Here is a 25,548-nt window from a genome sequence, read left to right on the forward strand (position 1 = left end):
TCAGTTTGATTAAGTGAGCCAAAAAACACCCATTTTGCCCAACCCCTTGCACCCAAAATTCCTGACACCCATCTTTCTTGTTGCTAATTTACACAGACCCTCCTATCCACTTAAAAACTCTGTCAAATCTCATTCCTCTTTCATTAACACAAAGTCCTTTTTTAAGTTATGTTTACACCAATCATGATCAGTTAGTCTTCTAACAACAGAAAGGACTTATTGAGCATCTACTATGTACCAGTCATCAAAGAGCACAGTGATGACTAAGTCTTCCAATGAACACAATTAAAACACGTGCCTTGGCAAAATTAACATAAAACACACTGCAAGTCATGGACATTTGGATCACAGGTAGTGAAACCATGACTTAAATCTCATTTGATCCTCACCAAAATCCTGCAAGGAAGCTCAGAGAGGGGCTAGTAATTATTCCAGCTTTAGAACCAATAAATAGTGGACCCAAAACTTGAACCTAAGTTTTTTACTAAGTCAGAGTTGCTTTAGTTGTCCTGTGTTGCTTAAACTGAGAAAATAAATAAAGATTTTGGGATCCTTATAATTTAAAAAGAATAACTCCCAATTTTCTTTCCATCAGATTCCAATTTCTTACCAAGTTTAGGCCTGATGTATATAGATGGTTACCGAATTTTAACAGCTAAACAGAAACAGAATTAGGTCATCAAGCAACACAGACATACCATGCTTTCCGGTCCGCAGGGGTTTTCCCCCCCCCCCCCCCAAGCAGGCCTCCCTTGTGCGCAAGGCACCTTGGGAGTTGTAGTCTTGGGACATAGAGCCCTGTGGCCGGGGCGCTGACTCACTGAGACCCAATCGGCAGAGAGCCAACTTGCTCTCCGCGCAGCGATTGGCTGGAAGTCAGCGGCGGCCCGCCCCCGGCGCCGCGGCGCCGTGGCTAGTCGAGGCAGCCCTGCAGCCCGGCAGCGCGGCGGAGTGTGGGTGGCTGCTGCGTTCCCGGGGAGCAGTCCGTGATTCCGCAGTGCGGCCATGGCAGACCCGCAGCCCGCGTCCAGCGGCCTCAGCGACGAGGGCGCCCTCAGTTGCTGCTCTGACCCGGACCCCAGCACCAAGGTGGGCGCGGAACCCAGTTCTCTCGCGTCAGGGCCCCGCGTGGCGCGGCTGGGGCCCCCGAAGGGAGCAGATCCCCGGACTCAGCCGGGTCCGGTCCGGGCTGGATTCAAACCCCATCCGGCTACCGCTACAGCGCTGCCGGCCTTGGAAGTTGGCAGGGAAGAGAGCTAATGGGGTCTAGTGGGGGTTCCGTGAGAAGATCCATTTCTTCAGGTTGGTTCAAAGACTGTGACCCCACTTGCATTAACTTTTTTATTTTGGGACGGTTACTGGAGGCCACGGCTAACCCAGGGTCAGATACCCTATCAGTGGTGTGCGAGTTCCCCCGGTCAATAGCCATGGCCGATGAGAACAGTTTCAGAATTCCCAGTCCAGGTTCCAAAGTCCTCTCCATGCCGGCCCCTCCCGGGCTGGATCATTTTTCTGCAACTGCCCTGGCTCCAGGCTTAACTACTCCAAACTAATTTGATCTTGCCGAGTATAGCCGCGCCCAGCATTTCGCTTTTGCTTGGGTTTTACGGTTTCTCACGGCCGCACTCCTGCCCTCCCTGTGCCTGGTGGCCCCCAGGAGAGATGACAGAATCATGGAGCTTAGATCCTAAGGGAATCTTAGAAATTCCTTCGCCGACCCTCTCATTGCAGCTGAGACCCAGTGAAAGGAGCGACTTATTGCATATGACGCCTTTCATCCCTCCAGCTTGCTTAACATGTCTCTACTAAGAGTCAGTGTAACTCACTCAGGTGTGGTGCCTCCGTGCTTTGTCAAGATGAGACACAACAGCCACTGGGGTGGGGTTGGGGTTGGGGGTTGTTCCAGTGTACGCGTCAGTGTCAGTAGATGCCTTTGTATTTATTCTTTAGACTGGGGAATCTCTAAATTCCTTGAAGATTGGATATGTGCTTTATGCAGACCTCTAGAGAGGTCAGTGGCTTTGGTTCCTGCTTTTTCTTTGCCTTCAGGATGAAGAGTCAGACACCTCTAATTGCTAAAGCCTTTGACTAGCACCTGGTTCTTAGCTTAGGAAAAAATGTTAGTCACTGCAAAGTTAAGAGAGAATAAATAAATAGATAAATAAATATGTATTTCCTCTCACCCTCATCTTCCCTCTAATAGTATTACCTAGTTATTTCACATAATATAAGTTGAGTCATTCAGTATAAATTAATTTCTCAGATAACTGGGGATTTTATGTACTGGGCAATTAAAAAAAAAGATTTCAGGGAGATCTTTATAAAATATATTAAATACACTTTCTTGCATTCTTAATTTACACTCCACAGTCCAAATTTCTCTTGGTGATTTGGAGTAATTATTTTTTGAGATCAGTAAGTTTTGGCCCTTAGAATATCATCTGGGGGACATAAAATGGAATATGTAATAGCAGCTGGTACATATTGAGTATGCCAGGCCCTGGGTGGTTGTTTTAAGTACATTACTTAATTTAATCCTCACAACAACCCTATGAGGAAGGCATAATTATTATCTCCACTTTACATATAAGGAGACTCTGGCATGGCGGTGTTGAGTAACTTGGCTAGGGAGGAGCCCACACTCCCAGCCTCTGCCCTGCTTCTAGAGTACTGACTCCAGCAGTAATTTTGAAACTTGACATGAAGGAAAGTAAAAATCCTGAATGAATTAAATTCAGCCTGATCACAGATCACCTGCTATGTGTAAAGAATGGTACGTTTTGGGAATACTGGAATGAACAAGATGAGATCCCCTCACCAAACATACACCAACTCTAACCTAGGATGGAACTGGGATTAATGTGCTATTGAAATTACAAAGCACCTTGGGAGCACAAGAGGTGGAGATTTTCAACGGTAACATCTGTGGTATGGTGTATGCACAGGGTGTTTGGAGCCTGAAGACCTGCATTTGAATCCCCAGTTCTGTCATTGGCTTCAGTGATCTTAGCAGGGCGCTTGGGCTGAGTTTGTAAAAGCAGCATAAGGAGAGTTATTATGAGGATAAAATTGTATCCATGTTTTCTAAACTATGAAAAGTGATACAATTCAAGGTTGTATTTCAAGTGTGGGGATCAGGGAGTGCATCAAGCAGAAGGTGGGGGTGGGCCCACGCCTGGAAAGATGGATAGGATTCCAATACCACATGGGAGATGGAGTCATATGGGAGGGCAGTCTAGGCGGAGGAACCATCTAAAAAAATGTGGTGAGATGGCTAAAAGATGCAGTGTGGGGTGTTCTCCAGATGTTCTGGAGAGGTGACCTCTGTGTTTTGGGTTGAAGTTCAGGTTATCTAAGCAGTGGAGCAGTGGTGGAGAAGACTGGAATGGTAGGTTGGAGCCAAGTCATGGAGAGAGCTTTGCAAGTCACATCTAAGAAAGTTGGATTTTATATAGGTAGTGGGGAACCATTCGGAGTTTCAAAACATTCTATAGAGTAGATTGGAGGGATCCAAGCCTGGAGGTGATGAGGACACCTAAAAGGCTCTTCCAGCAGGTGAGATAAGTGATGACGGCCTGGTTTGGAAAGGAGAGAGCAGCAGTGCTGGAAAGTCAACTTGCTTGTTGATCATTTGCATCTTTGTCATAAAAGCAGGCCAAAGAGTGTACGGCTGCACCACCTCCTGGGCAGTCTTACTTGGCTAGCTTTCTCATAAGGCCAAATACTTCTTTTCCCAAGTGGTGACCTCCTGAAATTCATTCTTTTTACTGTCTCTATCAGTGTCCTTTGATAGCATAACTTGGAGTCCCATCCCATCTGAGTGGTAGCTAACAGGATCAGGGAAATCTTTCTGTGTTGCTGACACTTAAGCTGAGTTTTACCAAATACAAAGAGGGTAGCCAGGTAGAGTTGGGTGTGGGGCAGGGATAAGAAAGAATGGAAAGGAGGAAGGAAGAAGGACAATGGCCAGATGAATGAATGACTGTTCTAGGCAGAGAGAATCATAAGATATATATAAAAGCACAATGACATCAGAGAACTGATGCAGCGACCTACAGGTAATACAGTGAGACTCAAGTTATAGGCAGTGGGAGTTGAAGGAAAGGTACACAAATCATTGGGATGCTCAGAGAAAATATGAGCACTTCCCTTATGTTCATTTGTTTTTCTCACCCTATAAAGATTTCTATTTGGTAAATTTATTTTGTAATATGTGTTTTATTATTATATTTGTATGTGTATATAATTAAAATAAATATGCATTTATTGGGAGTGCATGCTCTTTTTTTTTTTTTTTAATTGATAAGGGTGTAAAATCAAAAATGTTTGAGATGACCAGTTAGGGGAGTGGTGGCAAAGATGAAGTTAGAGAAGTATGCAGCAATATGCTTGCTTTTGGGACTTTCTCCTAAAAGCTCTGAGGCATCACTGAAGGACTGATTTTTAACCCGGAAATGACATAGTTGGGTTTTCGTTATAGGAAAATCACTCTGGAGCATTTGGGTAAGCCTGCAAGAAGCAGAGACCAGAGAGGCTATGACAATCGTCCAGGCAGGAAGTAGTGAGGACATGAGCCAAGGTAGTGATCCTTAGAAAGGAAAGGAGAAGGATTCCAGAGGGATTTACACATTCGTGTGGATAGGACACTTGGATTGGATTACAGAGGAGTGGAGAAGGAGGAGTCTAGGAAGAGTCTAGGTGTTTGACTTGGGCTAACAAGGGATTCTAGAGGCATTTCCTGTTGGGAATACAGGAAGGAGTATTTATGTGGGCTGTGATGAATTTGATATTTTGACCCAAGTGGAAATGATGAGTAGGCTGATGGAGATATAAGTCCAGAGCTGAGGTTAGAGGTATGGACTGGGGAATGCAGATTTGGGAATCAAAAGCAGTAGTTGGTAGTGGAAACTCTGAGTGTTTTTTATAATAGTGACAGCAAGAACAATAATAAGCAAAGTAGCTTGATCTGGGCTAGGTGCTATGCTAAGCACTTTCATGCTTTATCCCATTTACTTTTCAGCTCAACTCTAGGAGCTGAGAGCTACAATTATCCCCATTCTAAAGATGTGAAAACTGAGGTTCAAGAAGAGTAATAATTTACTCAAGGTAACAGTGGTAGAGTCAGCATTCAAACCATATCGCCTCTGTGAGAGAATTATTTCTCTCACGCTTGTGTGTTTTTTCTCCCTTTGCGTGAGATTTGAAAGACCTCATGATACTGAGGGCTTCTAGGATTTTCCTGTTTCTCTTATTTATTGTAAGAGTGGTCTGGCAGATGTGTTTACTAATATCACAGGTAACTTTTAAATTTAAAAAATTTTCCTTTTTGTGTCCTAGCTATGTCTGTCTCTCTTATCTATAGGGTAAGTATACTTGAAGTATATTGTTGACTGTTGAGTTACAGAGTAGGAAGGAGAGAACCAATTGTTTTCTAGAACAATTTGTCACATTCTGACATAGGTTGAGTCAGGGAAGTAATATTAGAAGGAGGAAGATAGCAAAGAAAAAAAAAATCACACCATATTGTACATAAACCATGTGCTCCAGCTGTCACGTAGTAAAACAGTCTTGTTCCCCTCAGATACACTTATATTTCCAAAACTATCTTTTATTGAAGGCAATTGTGATTTTTAAAAGTCAGGAAAAAACAAAACTTTCTCCATTTTTGTTTTATAGCAGATATGACGCGTAGGGGTACAGCATTAAGCCCTTTCCTCTTTGGTGAGAATCTGACCTTTGGTTAATTCTAGCTCTGTTTCCCAAGAAACAATTAAAAATGGTGTTTGTTACTTGGCGGTGTTGGTTATGGTAAAAATAACTTGATTGTTAAATTGCATCTGGAGAGGGAAAATTATAAATACCTAATAGGAAACCATGGCTTTGGGCTTTCCTGAATGCAGTAATCTTATAACTGTCCCTTGTAGAGATCCTAGAAGCTATGCCTATGGAGTTGCTAATAGGGATATTGGCTCCTGTGGTGGATGGGGCTTCTACACCAGGGTGATTCCCCCTTCTGCCCAGTATGGATCTTCTCCCTGTACCTGACTGTCTTGTGAGTCTGAATGTTTAGTTGAGCCTTAAGAAGACTCCCTGCTGGGGATGATGCAACACCTTTGAAAATTCACTGGGAGAGAGTTGATGGGTTCCAAAGGGAGTTGGCCTCACTGTTATTAAGGCCAAAACACACACTTTACGCCAAAGAAATTTTAAAATTTCTGAAAATTTGTCTAATGCAAGTTTGAAACTTCTCTTTTCTGAAGACTGAAGGTGATAGAGGCAATAAGATTTTGATTTTGAGTAAGATGTAAAGATGTCTTACAAAGCTCCTTTGTAACAGTTCTAGAGAAATGAGTGTCTTCGTTACTAGAAAGAATTCGAGAGGTAGAAAACACGAAGTCAAGCAACTTTTTTGCCATGGTGGTGGCTTTTTGACAAGTTTTGATTTATTCTGAAAGCAGATATATAGTGACCAAACATATCCCATTGTTGGAGGCAACTGTCTAAAATCCACTTGGAGACTTCTGGGAAGATAGAGTGCACATACTTTTCCCTATTCCTCCTGCTAAGTACAGCTAAAAACTCTACACATTATATATAAAACAAACACAGGAGGACTGAAAAGTGAAGAGATGGCAGATTGGCTAGGGACCTTGGCTTGGAACAACATGGTGGTGAGTTTCCTGGGTTTTCTTTTTGTCTCATATAGCCCAGACGTGGAGCTAAAGAGCTAGCAACCAGGAAATGCCAATGGATGCAGACAAAGCCCATTGCAAGTCTGCTTTCTCTAGCCACAGGACCAGGAAATAGGCAATATTTCCTGACAAAACAGAAAACTTTTAGACAATAATTGCTCTGCTACTACCAAACACCATGGAAAAAACTGGCCACAGCCCCACCAAGGCCAGGAAAATCTGAGTGGAGAGCCTAATCTTCCACCCAACATTCCCATAATGAGGTGCCCACCCTCCCCTGCCAGGGTGGTAGCAGAGAAGGCTGGGTAGGGAGCCACGACTTTAATCTTGCCAGGCAATAACGAGCTTTCCCCCCTTGTTGTATCAGTGGAGAAACATGGGAAACCTGAAATTCCACCCCAACCCAGCAATAGAAATATTTTAAGATAACTGTAAATGGGAGAGAGTAAAGGTATGTAAAGAGAGGTAAGGTTTCTACACTCCCCTCAGACTGACAAAATGATAACACCAAGTGACTGTGGTAAGTTACTTACATATAATGGAACACCTACAGCAACTGCTAAAAAAAGCTATACAAAGAGCACATGCAGGGCCAGCCTCGTGGCTTAGCGGTTAAGTGCACACACTCTGCTACTGGCGGCCCGGGTTCTGATCCCAGGTGCGCACTGACACACCGCTTGTCTGGCCATGCTGAGGCGGCATCTGATGTACAGCTACTAGAAGGATATGCAGCTATGACATACAACTATCTACTGGGGCTTTGGGGAGAAAAAGGGGGGAAAAAAAGGAGGAGGATTGGCAATAGATGTTAGCTCAGGGCCAGTCTTCCTCAGCAAAAAGAGGAGGATTGGCATGGATGTTAGCTCAGGGCTGATCTTCCTCAGAAAAAAAAGATTGCGTGCAAAAACACTGTAGATAAATCAAAATAGAATTATAAAAAAGTGTTCCAGTGACCCATAGGAAGGCAAAAAAACAAAGAACAAACAGAAAACAAAACAAAAATAAAATGGCCAACTTAAGCCCTAACATTTCAATAATTAGACCAATTAAGACAGAGATTGGCAGAGTGGATTTCAAAAGATGTCCCAACTTATCTATATATGAAGTGATGGATGTTAACTAAACTTATTGTGGTAATCATTTCACAACTTCTGTAAGTCAAGTCATTATGCTGTACACTTTAAACTTATACAGTACTGTATGTCAATTATATCTCAATAAAACTGAAAGAAAAAGTAAAAATATGCCCCAACTATATGCTGTCTACATGAAATTCACTTCAAATATAATGATAGAGGCAAGTTAAAAGTAAAAAGATGGAAAAAGATATGTTATGCAAACAATCAAAAGAAAGCAGGAGTGGCTATATAGGCATACCTTGGAGATATTGCAAGTTTGGTTCCAGACCACCACGATAAAGCGAATATCACAATAAAGCAAGTCACACAAATTTTTTGGTTTCCCAGTGCACATAAATGTTATGTTTATACTATACTGTGGTGTATTAAGTGTGCAACAGCATTATGTTTAAAAAAACAACGTACATGGGGCCAGCCCAGTGGCATAGTGGTTAAGTGCACGCACTCTGCTTCGGTGGCCCAGGATTCACAGGTTCAGATCCCAGGCACGCACCAATGCACTGCTTGTCACGCCATGCTGTGGCGGCGTCCCATATAAAGTAGAGGAAGATGGGCATGGATGTTAGCCCAGGGCCAATCTTCCTTGGCAAAAAAGAGGAAGATTGGCAACAGATGTTAGCTCAGGGCTGATCTTCCTCACAAAAAAAAACAAACAAAAACAATTTACATACCTTTATTAAAAAATGTTTTATTGCTAAAAAATGCTAACCATCATCTGAGCCTTCAGCAAGTCATAATCTTTTTGTTGGTGGAGGGTTTTGTAAAAAGCAATACCTGCAGAATGCAATAAAGTGAAGTGCAATAGAATTAGGTATGCCTGTATTCATAGCAAATAAAGTAGATGCCAGAGCAAAGAAAATTATCATAGATAGAGAAGTATGTTATATGAGATAAAAGGGTGAATTAACCAAGAAGACATAGCAATCCTAAACGTATGTGCAACAGACAACATAACTGCAAAAATGTGTGAAGCAAAAACTGATATAGACTAATCCACAGTTATATTTGGAGACTTCAGTACTCCTCTCTCAACAATTGATAGAACTAGACAGAAAATTAGCAAGGATATAGACAAATTCAGCAACACCATACAACAAGCAAGATCTAATCAACATTTATAGAATGCTCCACCCAATGACAACAGAATACACATTTTTTTTTTCAAGAACAAATACCAAGATAGACCATGTCATGGACCCTAAAACCAACTTCAACAAATTTAACATAATTGAAATCTCAGAGTATGTTCTCCAACCACCACAGAATCAAACTAGAAATCAGTAGCAGAAACGTAGCAGGAAAATCTCCAAACACTTGGAAACTAAATAACACATTTCTAAATAATCCATGCATCAAGAGGAAGTCTCAAGGGAAATTTTAAAAAATACTTTGAACTGAATGAAAAAAGAATCTCAGCTAAAACAGTGATGGGGGGAAATTTATAGCACTAAATACATACATTATAAAAGAGGAAAAGTCTCAAATCAGTAATTTCAGTTCCCACCTCAAGAACCTAGAAAAAGAAGAGCCAAATAACCCAAAGGAGCAGAAAGAAGGAAATAATAAAGAGCAGAATTCAATGAAATTGAAAACAAAATGAAAGAAATCAATGAAACAGTTGGTTCTTTGAAAAAAACTGATAGAATTGACAAACTTATAGCAAGACTGACAAAAAAAGAGAGAAGACACAAATTACCAATATCAGGAAAAAAATAGGGGACACTACTACAGACTCTGCAAACATCAGAAAGATAAAGGAATACTAAAAACAACTCTATATACATAAATTTGGCAACTTACATGAAGTAAACCAATTCCTTGAAAAACACAAACTACCATAACTTACCCAATATGATATAAATAATTTCGAATAGCTCTATAACGTAAGGAAATTGAATTCATAGTTAATAATCTTCCAAAAAAGATATCTCCAGGCTCAGGTGATTTCACTAGAGAATTCTTCCAAACAGAAGAATTAACATCAATTCTACACAATTCCTTCAAGAAAATTGAAGAGGAGAGAATACTTCCCATTTTATAAAACTAGTTTTACCCTGATATTAAAACCAGATGAAGACACTAAAAAAAAAGAAAACTACAGACCAATATCCCTCATGAAGATAGATGTAAAAATCCTTGACGAAATGTTAGCAAATAGACTTCAGCAATAAATAAAAAGAATTACACACCATGCCTAAGTGGAGTTTATTCCAGGTATGCAAGGCTGGTTCAATATTCAAAAATCAATCAAAGTAATCTACCTTAAGAGGCTAAAGAAGAAAAATCATGTGATCATATCAATTAATGCAGAAAAAGCATTTCACAAAATTGAACACCATTCATGATTTAAAAAATTTTTTTCAGACAAATAAGAATGGAGGGGAACTTCAACTTGATAAAGAGTATCTCTAAAAAACTTTAAGCTAACATTATACTTAATGGTGATGCTTTCTCCCTAATTTAGAGGAACAAGGCAAGGGTGTCTGTTCTTACTACTCTTATTCAACATAGTGCTGTAAGTTCCAACCAGTGCAGTAAAGCAAGAAAAGGAAATGACAGTCATACAGATTGGAAAGAAGAAATAAAACTGTCCCTTTTTGCAGATGACATGATTGTCTACATAAGAAATCCTACGAAAAAGTCTTGTAAAACTAGTAAGTGACTTCAGCAAGGTCATAGGATACAAGATAAACATAACAGAAACCAATTGTATTTCTATATACTAGCAAAGAACACATGATCACCAAGATTAAAAATACAAACCATTTACAGTCGCTCAACAAAATTAAATACTTAGGTGTAAATCTTAAACATGTACAGGACTTGTATGCTGAAAGTTACACAGTGCTGATAAAAAGAAATCGTGGAAGATCTAAATAAATAGAGAGAGATACTGTGTTCGTGATTGGAAGACAAACCATAGTAAAGATTTCAATTCTCCGTAAGTTGATATATGTGTTTAACACAATCCCTATCAAACCTTTTTTTAGATATAGGCAAGATTATTCTAAAATTTATATGGAAGACAAAAAACTAGAATAACTATATTTTGAAAAGAATAAAGTGGAAGGAATCAGTCTGCCTGATTTTAAGACTTACTATATAGCTATAGTATTCATTACTCTTGGTATTGGCAGAGAGATAGACCCAGATCAGTGGAACAGAGTAGAGAACTCAGAAATAGACCCACACAAATATGCCCAACAGATTTCTGACAAAGATGCGAAAGTAGTTCAATGGAGAAAGGATAGGTAGCCTTTTCAATAAATGGTGCTGGAGCAATTGGACATCCATAGGTAAAAAATGAAGCTTTACCTGAGTCTCTCATCTTATACAAAAAAATCCATTTAGAGGTGCTCGAAGGGACCTTGACCCTTTGGTTCACGTCCATGCCCCATCTTTATAGTTTTATCAGGATTGTGTTGTAGGCACAGAGGACATGCATTGGAAACATCCTTGATTGTACCGTTAAAGTTTTTTCACAGTAGTTTTGAGTTAATTAAATTTGGACAGTGACCCCCAAAAGCCTGATTATTTCTATTACTCTTCCTTTTTATAAGGCAAAGGAGCAAATCTTCGTTACCTCAGTAGCCATCCCAGAAAAGCCAAAGATAGCTTAGGCATAAAAGACATCTCACTTTTATTGTTCCAAATTTAGAGCATGATAAGGGAAAGACAAAGTTAAGAACTGTCTGATAAGACAAGACATGAACATAAGTCTTACTTTTTAAACACAAGATATATTTATTTTAAACAGTATTTTAGAACATAGGAATAAACAGTAATTTTTAGGAACTTTTTAAGAAAGGGACTTTTTCTTAAGATCATTCAAGTGTTTACAAGAAGTACAGAGAGTTAACAGAATATTTTGGTGATAAAAAGAAAACTGTTGTCTGAGCTTAGAACAACTTGATCATTTTATAAAAAGCAAGTCCTGCTTGTTTTTTATATCATCCAAATAACACTTTTGCAGCAAAGGGATTATAAGCCTGTTTTTAATAAATAAATGCAGTCATATTGAATATACTTTTAATTTTTTTGCCATGTATACACTTTTTTTTTAAAGGTTAAAAATGGTATTAGAGTTTATATTACATCTATACATTTACTTGGAAATAATCAATCTGTTCATCATATTGAGTCATCTCAATCAGAAAAATGGTATACCTTTCCAGTTTTTCTTTTTTTTTTAAACTATCTTTTTCCAGCTTTATTGAGGTATAATTGACATATAACATTGTGTAAGTTTAGGGTATACAACATAGTGATTTGATATATCTATATACTGCAAAATGACTACCACAATAAGGTTAGTTAATGCATTCATCACCTCACATAGTTACCTTTTCTATGCGTATGTGGTGACAACTTTAAGATCTACTCTCTTAGTAATTCTCAAGTATACAATATAGTATTGTTAACTACATATAGACTTTTTAAAGTTAATTTTAATATTCTTTTACATGTATTTATTTAGATAGCTATAATACATAGTTATGTTAATAGATAATAAAGACTAACATTACTTTTAGGATTTACTCATTCAGCAAATATTTATTGGTTACCTACTCTGCAGGTTCTGTGCTGAGATACGTCAGCAAACAAAACAAACATCCTTGCCCTCCTGGAGCTTGTATTCTAATGGGGGAAGAAAAACAATAAAAGATAAATATAGTAAATAGCAGATTAAAAGGTGACAAGTGCTATGGGAAAAGAACATGAAAAAATAGGATAAGGTAAGGGGATTGAAGTGGAGAGTTATAATTTAAGGTGGTGAGGTAAGGCCTCATTGAGAGGATGATGTTGAGCAAAGAATTAAAAAGATTAGAAGTGGCTCTGGGGAAAGAGTGTTCCAACAGAGGAACTGTTGGTGCAAAGGTCCTAAGGCTGGAACATGGCAGACAAGTTCAGTGAACTGTTCTGAAGACGGCAGTGAAGCAGAGGGAGTGGGCAGAAGGAGAGGTCAGAGAGGCAACAGGGGCCAGTCATAGTGGGCCATTGTGAGGAGTTTGGGTTTCACTCTGAGTGAAATGGGGCGCCTTCTCAGGGTCTTGGAGCAGAAGAGTGACGTGATCTGAATTAACTTTCTAAAGGATCTCTGACTGAGAGTAGATTGTAGGGGGCAGGGTGAGAGAGAGGAATACCAACCGGTCTGGGTGGGAGGTAGAGTAGCCAGATCAAGGTGCCAGCAGGGGAGGCCGTGAGAAGTGTAGAGTCAAAGAATTTAGGGAAATTAGCTAGAGGCTGTGTGTCCAAGAAAGGAGAATTTTGCTGATAGAATTGGCAATGGTGAGGAAGGAGACTAAAAACTCATTAAAAACTAAAATAAAAACAGGAGTTCCAGGGACAGTTTCAATATAGTGACAAGTAGTACTGAATGTACCAGTACCTCCTGTATTACATTGGAAGAGAGTAATTGGTGTTTGTAGAAATGTCCTTGAATCATCAAAATAAGATTAAATTCTGTACGTTTTTAGGGCAGATAAGTAGATAGCTGAGGTTTTCTTTATGCAGGAGTAACCAACATTTTCAGATAGTTTTTTTTTTTTTTTAAGATTTTATTTATTTATTTTTCCCCCCAAAACCCCAGTAGATAGTTGTGTGTCATAGCTGCACATCCTTCTAGTTGCTGTATGTGGGACGCAGCCTCAGCATGGCCAGAGAAGCAGCGTGTCAGTGCGAGCCCGGGATCCGAACCCGGGTCGCCAGCAGTGGAGCACACTCACTTAACCACTAAGCCACGGGGCCGGCCCACAGATAGTTTTAATCATTTGAAAAAATCTGTATATAGATCACAACCTACGTCACCAAAGTTATGGACTTCTGTTGAGATGTGTTAGTTTTCCGTTGCTGGTAAGTAGCTTAAAACAACATAAATTTATTACCTTGTGGTTCTGTAGGTTAAAAGTCTGACATGGGTCTCCCTGGGCTGAAACAAGGTGTTGACAGGTCTGCATTCCTTACTGGAGGCCCTGGGGGAAAACCCGTTTCCAAACTTATTCAGGTTATTGGCTGAATTCAGTTCCTATCAGTTGTAGGACAGACGTCCCCCACATTCTTTGCTGCTGTTAGGGGGGGGTGCTGCTGTCCTTAACTCCTTGCACATGCGCCCCTACATCTCCAAGCCAGGATGGCAAATTGAATCCTTCTCACACGTGGAATCCCTCTGACTTCCTCTTCTGCCACACCTTTCTTCTACTGCCTTCTTTTGCTGGATCTCTCTGTCTCATCTGCCTTTGTCTTCTGGTTTTGATGTCTCACATGATTACATTGAATCCACCTGGATAATCCAGGCTACTCTTCCTATTTTCAAGTCAGCCGATGAGTAACCTTAATTTCATCTGCAGAGTTCCTCACAGCAGTATGTTTGATAGAATAACCAGGAACTTCATTAGAATTTAGTCCTTGCCTGCAGCTCCTTCCAGAGACCGCAGTGCTTTGGCTGTGCACCAAGTCTGGTGTGAGGAGGGCAGCTGTCCCCCATGAGGCCTGCCAGGTCCAGCCTTTGTAATTAGCTATGGTCAGGTTGGAAGATCACACGTGGGATTTTGGCCTAGAACCGGCCTCCTCAAGCAAATACTGTGACTGGTAGAGAAGCAGCAGTCTCTCACATTAGCCGGGAGAAGGGAATATTTGCTATTTTTGTAGTGTATACCAAGCCTTAAAAACCGTGCCTTGTTTTAATCTGCTTAAAGAAGAATATGAAGTGGAATTTTGTTTGGTGTCACTTCATTGCGGTCACAGAGTGACTTTGTAGCTGTTTTTGCAATTATGTTCCACAGGAGAAAACCAAGGCCAGTTATGAGTGCCACGCCAGTGCCTGATGTCAGGAGCTGCTTGTCCCCTTTTCAGCTGCTTGCTGGAACTAGGACCTTTAGGAGTGTAGCACTTGACTGAGAAAAGCAATCCAAATATTCTAGAAACATGTAACTTCAGAGCCAACTGCCTTGTATATGGTTATAAGCTGTAAATGAAGAGTTAAGTTATTCATTAAGATCAGTTTATTAAGATAGTTTTTAGGCTAGTTTTGTTTTGAATGAGTATTTTAATGCTTAAAATGAGTAGATTTTGGTTACTTAAAACTTTAGCAAAATAGAAAAATATTGTTTCCTAATGATGCTAAGTGAATAAAACATATTTGTATTTTGTATGATGTAAATCATAGTGGGGAGATGTCTGTGTGGCTGCAAAGGGAGAGTTCACAACTTTCAGGCCTGTTCTGTCAAGTCCGTGAGTGTGACAAGAATAAAAATCTGTTAGGAAGCACAAAAGTAGTTAAGACTCATGGTCTGGAAGGTACCTATGATAGAAGGAGACCTGAACTTAGAATCAGAGGGCCGATTAATTTAATCACCCTGAGTGTGTTTCTCGTCTGTAAAATGGGGATAGTAATACCTATAGATAGTAATACCTCATAGTTGTACCTAATGAAGTCAGACTCCTAGACAAAGTATTATTATTAATGCTAATAATAATCTTCACTCCATGAGTTAATATACTCTCTGCCCTTTTACCAGTTAAGTCAAGCCTTCTGTTTCCTGATTTGTAAATTGGACAGTTTCACAATGGTGTTAAGAGACAGTAACATTTTACCCTTTTTGTTACTTAGGAGCCTAGGATCTTGTGAGTAACTCCTTGCTTGCCAATAAAGTTCTGGAAGGGCGTTTATGCAGCCATTCAACAAATTTTACAGTGTTTGAACCCTTTATTTGTAATGTCACTGTCTTAGTTTAGTCACCCAAAAGCAGACTGGAGATAAGAGTTTGGTTGCAAGTAGTTTATTTGGGAGGTAGTCAAAGAAAGCTCTGAGGAGTGGAGAAGGGAGGCCATAAAAAGTGAGACTGGATTACCACTGGGGGCAGCTGGGCTTCAGTCTTGCTAGGAAGCCTCTGAGAGACTGTGTGGAACGTCTCAGAATTGTCCTACTAAGGGGCAAAGAAGCCAGGTTTTTTATCCACTGATGGTTGATCGTCATTCCTGGGGTGTAAACTCCCGGGCACTTTGGACATGCCCCACATGGGGGCCTGCTCTTGTGACCAGAAAACACCCTTGGGCAGAGAGCCGTAGGAAGTTGTAGGTGGTAGGTATGGGAACTGTTTCCAGGTGATTTCCATGGTGGGCTGAGAGGACAGAGTTGCTTTCTTCTTAAATATTGTGTTACAATGGTAGACTGTATTTTGTTACAGAAAGCACTATTAGTGTTGGTAACAAGTGATAAAAGTTAAGTTGTTTAATATATACTGTTTGTCCTTAGGACTTTTTGTTCCAGCAGACCATGCTGCGCATTAAAGATCCCAAGAAGTCATTGGATTTTTATACTAGAGTTCTTGGAATGACGTGAGTAAACTATTTATTGGCACCTGTAATAAATACAGTTTTTGGCACCGGTTTAAATAAATAGCTTTGCAAATACAGAGAATGTTTTCAGATGCATTTAAAAAATGGATTTAAGGTTGGGCGCCGGCCCGGTGGCGCAAGCGGTTAAGTGCACACGTTCCGCTGTGGCGGCCCGGGGTTCGCCGGTTCGGATCCCGGGTGTGCACCGACGCACCGCTTATTAAGCCATGCTGTGGCGGCGTCCCATATAAAGTGGAGGAAGATGGGCATGGATGTTAGCCCAGGGCCAGTCTTCCTCAGCAAAAAAAAGAGGAGGATTGGCATTGGATGTTAGCTCAGGGCTGGTCCTCCTCACAAAAAAAAAAAAATGGATTTAAGGTTGGTCCAGGGCCGGCCCCGTGGCTTAGCGGTCAAGTGCGTGCGCTCCGATGCTGGCCACCCGGGTTCGGATCCCGGGCGCGCACCGACGCACCGCTTCTCCGGCCATGCTGAGGCCGCGTCCCACATACAGCAACTAGAAGGATGTGCAGCTGTGACATACAACTATCTGCTGGGGCTTTGGGGGAAAAGTAAATAAATAAATAAAATTATTTAAAAAAAAAAAAAAAAAAAGGTTGCTCCAAAAGTCCTTTTGGACAGGAGTCTGGGACTGGGCTTGACTGGCCAGGGCTTCTGTCAAGTTCCTCTCTTCCAACATTGGTCATAGCAATGTCTTTTTGAATATCATGTCTCCTCAGGCAAGGGAAACAAAAAAAATAAATAAACAAATGAGACTACATCAAACTAAAAAGTTTCTGCATGTCAAAGGAAGCCATCAACAAAACGAAAAGACAACCTACCAATTGGGAGAGGATATTTGTAAATCATATATCCAATAAGGGGTTAGTATCCAAAATATATAAAGAACTCATACAACTCAGCAACAAAAAAACAAACTACCCAATTAAAAAATAGGCAGAGGATCTGAAGAGATATTTTTCCAAAGAAGATATACAGATAGCCAATAAACACATGAAAAGATGTTCAACATGACTAATTATTAAGGAAATGCAAATCAAATATCACCTCACACCCATCAGAATGGCTATAATTAACAAGACAAGAAATAACAAGTGTTGGAGAGGATGTGGAGAAAAGGGAACCCTCATACGCTGCTGGTGGGAAGGTAAACTGGTACAGCCACTATGGAAAACAGTATGGAGATTTCTCAAAAAGTTAAAAATAGAACTACCATATTATCCGGCAATTCCGCTTCTGGGTATTTATCCAAAGAACACAAAAACACTAATTTGAAGAGGTACATACACTGCTTTGTTCATTGCAGCATTATTCACAATAGCCAAGACTTGGAAACAACCTAAGTGTGCACTGATGGATGAATGGATAAAGAAGATGTGGTGTAGACTCACACACACATACACATGTGTACACACACACACACACACACACAGATACAATGGAATACTACTCAGGCATAAAAAAGATGAAATCTTGCCATTTGCAACAACATGGATGGACCTTGAGGGTATTATGCTAAGCAAAATAAGTCAGACAGAGAAAGGCAAATACTGTATGATTTCACTAATGTGAAAGATAACAACAACAAACAAAATATAGATACAGAGAATATATTGGTGGTTAACAGAGGTGAAGCGGGGAGGGGAAAGGGTAGGTAAAAGTGGTAAAAGGGCACATTTGTATGGTGACAGATGGCATGGAAACTAGACTTTTGGTGGTGAACATGATGTAGTCTATATAGAAGTCAAAATATATGAATGTACACCTGAAATTTATATAATGTTTTAAACCAGTGTTACTTTAATAAAAAAAAAAAATTCTTCTCCTCTATCCCAGCCAGGCTCATTGGACAACAAGATACCAATATTTGCATTTGCTCTGACTCCTTTCTCTCCCGGAGCTGCCAATTAAATCCTTAATGTGTCCAGACACTTTTGATTTTATGGCCACCTTTAGCCTTTTTATTTTTCTTGATTTGTGTCCCTAAATAACATGAGGGTTTTTTGTTTCTGTTTGATAATATAGAAACATAAAGAATAAAATGATCTTTAATGTACTGCCTGGATAACCTCCAGTGATGTTGAGAGAAAAATTCAAGTAATACAGTATATGTTTATGTTTAGAAAATCTAAGCAATTCAGAAAATACAAAATGAAGAATGATAGCCTACCTCTCCAAGACCTTCTCCCCAAAGATTACTGCCAACAGTTTCTTGTAATTCTTTCCAGAAGAAGTAGTTTTGCATATATCTATGGCGTATTTAAAGGACAGAATGAAAACATACGTATTGAACACTTGCTATTTGCCAGGGACTTGACATGTTATTTCATTCTGTCTTCACAGTAGGTTTATGAGGTAGCTTACATTCCCATTTTACAAATGAAGGAAGAAACCAAAGCTCAAAGACATCAAGTTACTGGCCCCAAATCCCACAGTGGGCGTGTGGCAGAGCTGGAATTCAAATCCAGGTCTGATTGACTCCAGTGTTGATCTTGTTTTTAAAGAGCCCCCAAAGAGGATGCAACTTGACACTGTACTGAAAGATGTGCTCAGCTGAGAAAAGCGAGTACAGCAGGTTCATGTGCTCCAGCAAATCTTTTTGTGATAAGTTAAAGCATAGATCTTAGTGGGCCAAGGCGTATGTGATAGCAGTGATAATTAAAAGATTTGGAACAGAACTCTAGAAACTTTCCATTTGCTATGCTTCAGTCATTCACTCTTATTGATTATGAATGAGGTCATCTTTGAGCATTTAATCCTCAGTGACCTAAAGAAACTTTTATTGTACGCATCCTCATTCTACCCTACTCCTCACAAAATCATCTTATACTCTTTAAACTCACTTTATAGTGAGTTTCACTATAATACTCACTTCAATTATCTTTTTTAAAACCTCAAGATTGGTAATTCATTCACTCTTTCTCTCATATCAGTCTCTCCTTTTCCACTGGCTTTTTCCCCTCAACCTTCAAAAAAGCTTAAGTCTTCTCTATTCTAGGGTAGTTCTTACCCTCTGTTCTTGCCCTCCTTCCCGTCATCACCCACCATCTATGTAGGGAGAGCACACTTGCATTTTACTTACTACCTCCCGTTCTCTCCCAATCCAGGGCAGTCCAGCTTCTGCTGCCCCAAGCTACTGAAACTGCCCTCGAAGGACCTTTCCACGTCTAGTGACCAGTTCAGTCGTAATCCTATTTGACCTTTCTGCAGTATTTGATACTGTTAACCACTTTATTGTTGACATTTATGTGTTCTGTGATATTAACCTGCCCTTCCTTCTCTCTTACCATCTATCCTCAGTTTCTTTTCCGAGGAGTTTTGGCATAGTAGAAACTCAATAAATTTACTTTATTTAACTGAATGCCACATATCTGAAAAAACAATAAGGTAATGCATTATATTTTTCACTAAAAATAAACAAAATTTTCTTTTGAAGATACCTTTTGCCATTTATAAACAAATACTATATTTCCAGCTAGATTTCTTCATATTTGAAGAAGTGATGAATTACAAAAGTTTGCTTTTTTAAAAAGTGTTTTATTTCACTGATATTTACAGGTGAATAGGTATTTTTAAAGGGATTTTTTCATTGATTTCCCCCTGATTTTTCTATTAAAATAGCCTCACTGCATACAGCTCCTATTCTTAGTGAAACTTGAATATTGTCATGTTGATTTTTGCTTGAATCAGTCTTTCCTGTTATTAATTGATTCAGACTTCTTGTTGTTTAATTTCAGGCTACTCCAAAAATTAGATTTTCCCACTATGAAATTTTCACTCTTTTTCTTGGCTTATGAGGATAAAAAGGACATCCCAAAAGATAAAGATGAAAAAGTAGCGTGGGTATTTTCCAGAAAAGCTGCACTTGAACTGACACAGTAAGTATGAGTTTTTATCTTTTTATATATTCTGTATTTTTTTTTTTTTTTTTTTGTGAGGAGATCAGCCCTGAGCTAACATCCGCCAATCCTCCTCCTTTTTTGCTGAGGAAGACGGCCCTGGGCTAACATCGGTGCCTATCTTCCTCCACTTTATATGGGACGCCGCCACAGCATGGCTTACCAAGCAGTGCGTCGGTGCGCGCCCGGGATCCGAACCAGCGAACCCCGGGCCGCCGCAGCGGAGCGCGCGCACTTAACCGCTTGCGCCACCGGGCCGGCCCCTATTCTGTATTTTTTTAAAGCTCATTTTTTAAAACTTTTTCCCTTATTTACCAGCTTACTTCAAACCACATCTGCCTAATCACTTTGCATTTGTAACAATACGTTTGAGTGTTTTTTCATGCATCTTTTGGTCTTTGTATTGTTCTTGGCATAGGTAGGGCAAGTGAGATCATTTGCCTTTTAGATAGAGAATATGAGTGAAATAGCAAGGTATTTGCCAAACTAGCTAACGAATGTTTAGGTACTATAACTAAGGTCTGCATAATTTCAACATTTAAAAATGTTGAAATCGGAATTCCCTTTTCTTTTTTATTCTTTATGTTGTTCCTATCCACTCTTTAACAACTAACAAAAGAGCGTTTGTTTCAGGGTGTGAGATTTAGGGTGTGTGATGTCTTGGCTCTGACAATAGCTCTGGGACCCTGAACAAGTTCTAACACCTCCTTAAGTGGCAGTCTCATTTATAAAATGGAGACTCAGATCTAGCCCATGGAACTGTGTTGAGGATTTAATGAAATATAAAGTACTTAGCACAATAAATAATAGTTGGTATTATCTTCATTATTGTTCTTATCCAGATGCCTAGTTTTACCGTCTCCTTAGTCTACTTAAAATCATACTTTGCTCGTTTGCCCTTTCTGTAGTTGAAAACTTAATATTTACAGTAGCAGAGATTAGACCAAGTATATTAAGTAGCATATATACATGGTAAAAATTTCAGACAGCTTGTCACAACTTTCTTTTCAGAATATTTGTTCTACAGGTCACTTGTAATTATGTTTTCCCTTCTTTTGTAGCAATTGGGGCACTGAAAATGATGAGACCCAGAGTTACCACAGTGGCAATTCAGACCCTCGAGGATTTGGTATGTTTGCTTATTTGCGTGTAATGTTTATAGATTTGTGTGATTTTGCATTGTGTACCTATTTATGATTTTAATAAACCTAAAACATTAACTACAATCAATTTATTAGGAGTATGGTTATTTTTATTCTCCACAAATAATTTTATTTAGGAGTTGTTTAATTTTATAGTCTCAGTCTTAACTTGACCTTTACTCTTTCACAATGATTTTACTTTTCAGACTCAGTATTGTATTTCCAGTAGACTTTTTAATTTAAAAAACAAAAGCAAAATCTATGGTTAATAAATAATCCCTATTTCTGCTAGCATGCACTTCTACCTTGATCTAAAATCTCCCAATCAAGGGGCCGCCCCGTGGCATAGTGGTTAAGTGCTCGCGCTCCGCTGCTGGCAGCCTCGGTTTGGATCCGGGGGGCGCACTGATGCACCGCGTGTCAGGCCATGCTGTGGCGGCGTCCCATATAAAGTGGAGGAAGATGCACACAGATGTTAGCCCAGGGCCAGGCTTCCTCAGCAAAAAGAGGAGGATTGGCATGGATGTTAGCTCAGGGCTGATCTTCCTCTCTCTCACACACACACACACACACACACACACACTAAATAAAATAAATAAATAAATTTAAAATCTCCCAATCAAGATAACAGGATTACAGGCTTAAATTGGCTGCTATATAGGCAATGTCAACAATAAGCATGTTGAATATGAGTAAATGATTACTGTTTTTTGATGTAGGTTATTCTTAACAGATTGAACTATGTATGAGCCAATACTGGCTTATTTTAAATAATATATAATTCAGAGCAACTAATTAATTTTACGCAGCCAGTTAGACTTAGATTCTTGTTCTCTAATATACGGTATTATAGGTTTTGAACCTACTTGTTTCAGTCTGCTTTTGAGTGCCTTATGTGTTTTGAAATAAACTAGTTTTGGAAGCTACTTGTGGTGCTTGGAGACCCCGTTATAATTATTTCTTCCTTCTCTCTGCCTTATTTTGTGGGTGGTCACCTAAGGTCACATTGGAATTGCTGTTCCTGATGTACATGCTGCTTGTAAAAGGTTTGAAGAACTAGGAGTCAAGTTTGTGAAGAAACCTGATGATGGTGAGTCTGCTACTTGTTTTCTTCAGGGCTCTTTAGTTACATAACATTTTTAAGCACCCACAGAGGGAACTGTTGTAGTGAAATCCTTTTGGTTGCAAGTAACTTTGAAGAAGTCTACTTCAACCAGCTTAAGGAAAGAGAAATTACTGGAATTGAACCGGGTATCTTAGGGAACTGAAAGACAGCAACGAGGGTGGCTTCACTAGGGACTAGCCACAGGATCTGGAGAGCCACCTAAGACCTGGGCTCCCTCCCACCCTTCAGCCTTACCACACTCTCTCATTGGCCACCAGCTTTCACTATCTCAAGTGTGTCTAGCCACCCCAAAATAAGTTCTTTAAAGTCTGTTTTATCTACTATTAATATAACTACACCAAATCTCTTAAGTTAATAATTGCCTAGTATTTCTTTTTCATCCTTTTACAACCTTTACATGTCCTTATGTTTTAGGTATGTCTCTTGAAATAGTATATACCTGGATTTTGTTGAATTTACATGTATTAAAATTATTTTACTTAGATCTGTTTCTGTCATCATAATTTATCATTTCAGTTTACATTTCACACATTTCACTGTTTCATTTTAATCCTTTCTTTTCTTTTCAATTAGAAGATTTGATATCCAAATCTCCTCCTCAGTAAGAAAACAACTTGCTGCTCTTTACCACTATCGTGTTATTGTTACACAGACTGAGATATTATTTTTCCTTTTTCTTTGGCCTTGGCTTTTTTTTTTTAAAAAAAAGATAATAAATATATCAAGGTATTTGATCCCCTTTTCTCCATATATCTCTTGCAGCATCCTTTGCATTTTTCTGTCCCTTTGTTAAAAAGTACCTCAACCAAAACTGTTTTCAAAGGGTTTGTGAGGCAGAACTTTTGAGGCTTTGTATGCTGAGAGCTATGCCTTTATAAATGAATTGACAGTTGTGTTGAACATAAAATCTTAGGTTTATTTTCCTTCAATCTTGAAAATATAACTTCATTGTCCTATTTTTTTCCATCAGTGTTGCTATTGAAAAATCTGCTCTCTGATTCTTGTGCCTTTGTGTATTATCTTCTGTTTTGTTCTGGAAGCGTTTTATATTTGTTATTTCTTTGTACTTGCATTCGTGCATTCTTTCTGGGATATTTCCTCAAACTGTCATACCAATTAGCTAATTTTTCCTCAAATGTATCTGTTCTGATAGTCATCTTTTGTGTTTTCATCTATTGTGTTGTTATTTTCAGCTATTATATCTTTGATCCCTAATTTTTGCTTGGTTCCTTTAATAGTTTCTTGCTCTTATCTCATACTGGTTATATTTCATATTCTTCATCACTTTTACATGTTTTAGTAGTTCTCGGTCCATTGGTCTAATATTTGTTCTTCTCTTTGAATCTATAATCCATTGTTTGGGTTATGGTTATGTTCCTAAAATTTTTATTTTGGTCTCAGAGGTTTTTTTTTACTGCAGCTATTAGCTATTCTAATCCATCAGGCAATGTGAATGGGGGGAAGGCCAGACCTCAGTCCTTAACAACCCAAATGATCTCAGGAAGATGGGCTGGGCAGAGATCTCTAGGCATCTTTAAATGAGAGTTAATCACTCTTCAGGTCAAATCCTCCGTCTTTGTCCCTCAGGGAAAGGCAGTGTTAGCAGGAAACACTTCTGAGATTGTCATTCCCTAACCCTGGTTGTGTGGAGACTGAAGGCTGGCAGAGATGAGTTGATTCCCACCTGTTTTTCTCAGTCTCTCACAGGCACAAAGCTTCTGCACTGCGCTTATTTACTCCCGAGGACATCTGAACTGGTAGTTTGAACCCCCCACGGTGTGTGGGGAGTAGGTGCTGATGCTCAAGGCACTGGGAGGAGCAAGAGCCAAACTAACAAAGCTTCTGTTTATTCTCCTACAGCTGTGATGGACTGCCTTCTGGTCCAGGCCAAAAGTACCCCCTTCCACACAGACCAGGTTAAAACAGTCACCCATCCCATCCCCACCATTCCTCTCCCTAACCATCACCCCAGGGGTTTCTTGCTTTATTTTTTCTCCCCCATTTTCCATCTGTGTTCCTCTGGAGTTGATCTTGGGGAAAGGAACCAGAGATAGGAGTCAGACTATTCAGCACTTTGGTCCCAAAATAAGTTTCTGAGGTCACATTTTTCCATTTAAGCAAGCAACTCTGCTACTAGACCTACTAGCGTCTCAATCCCAGTTATGAATTCCTGGGAGAACGAGTCTGATTGGCAGAGCTTGGGTTACGTGGAATAGTGTTTAAAGGGTTCGTATGACCCAAGCATTTGGGTCTTTTGGCTGTGGGGGTAAGCCATACCACCTGCTGCCTTGAGCACCTCCCTATTTTCTTTTTCCTCTTTAAAATAGGACAACTGATGTGACTTCTCAGCTGGTAGCATGAAGTGATAGGGTGAAGGTGAAGTAAATACCCGAGATACCTAAAGATGCAGTCAGTCCCACAGTTTGTTTTGGGAGAGTTGGTTTCCAGCTAGGTGTAGAAGATAGACTGTTAGTCATTCTGAAAAACATGCATTTGGGCAACACTGACAACAGAATTTTTTAAAGTTAAAACTGTAAACAAAATATTGTACTTCATTAAAGTGCAAATTAAAATTTGAATTAATAAAAATATTTTTTAAATTTTTAAGTATTTTTTTTAATCTTTTCAATAATGAAAATCATTTTATTTTACAGGTAAAATGAAAGGCCTGGCATTTATTCAAGATCCTGATGGCTACTGGATTGAAATTTTGAATCCTAACAATATGGCAACTATTATTTAGTTCTGTGAGAATACTGTTTTGAGATTTCAGTGAAGACATTATGGGAGGTCAAAAAGGAAACAATGTGATTCAGGATATTCAGATGACAGAAGCATCTAGGGCTGATGGATCATGTCCCAATTCAAATTACTTTTCAGTCCTTTTTCCTTTCCTATTTCAGCTGTTTTTCACCTAACTGTTCAGTCATTCTAGTTTTAAAGCAGTGCTTTGTCTTATGTCCTTGAATGTAGTTGTATAACTTTACTTTTTTAGGTAATAGTTAGAACAGTTCCCTTCAGAAGCTGCATTTGCCTTCTATCTCCTAAATATGACTTCTTTACAAGTCTGCCTTTGAGTCATCATTTTCAAAAATAACATTTAAAATGTTTTTGTTGTAGTTACCTTCTGGGGTTTCAGTTCCTCAGAAATAACTTTGCACAATGGAAAGTAAAGAACACTGAACAAAAATGAAA

The 25,548-nt window shown here is 39.4% G+C and overlaps 1 protein-coding gene across 1 annotated transcript; it reads left to right on the top strand.

The window, feature by feature from the left end:
- Nucleotides 1-950: 950 nt before the first annotated feature.
- GLO1 (glyoxalase I) lies at nt 951-25,548 on the top strand. The gene is made up of 6 exons (XM_058554443.1): nt 951-1,089; nt 16,086-16,168; nt 19,924-20,064; nt 21,147-21,214; nt 22,228-22,317; nt 25,008-25,548. The coding sequence occupies exons 1-6, from the start codon at nt 1,006-1,008 to the stop codon at nt 25,094-25,096; spliced, it is 555 nt and encodes a 184-aa protein (XP_058410426.1). The 5' UTR covers nt 951-1,005; the 3' UTR covers nt 25,097-25,548.

This window comes from Diceros bicornis, chromosome 14, assembly GCF_020826845.1.
Source record: "Diceros bicornis minor isolate mBicDic1 chromosome 14, mDicBic1.mat.cur, whole genome shotgun sequence".
NCBI lineage: Eukaryota > Metazoa > Chordata > Mammalia > Perissodactyla > Rhinocerotidae > Diceros > Diceros bicornis.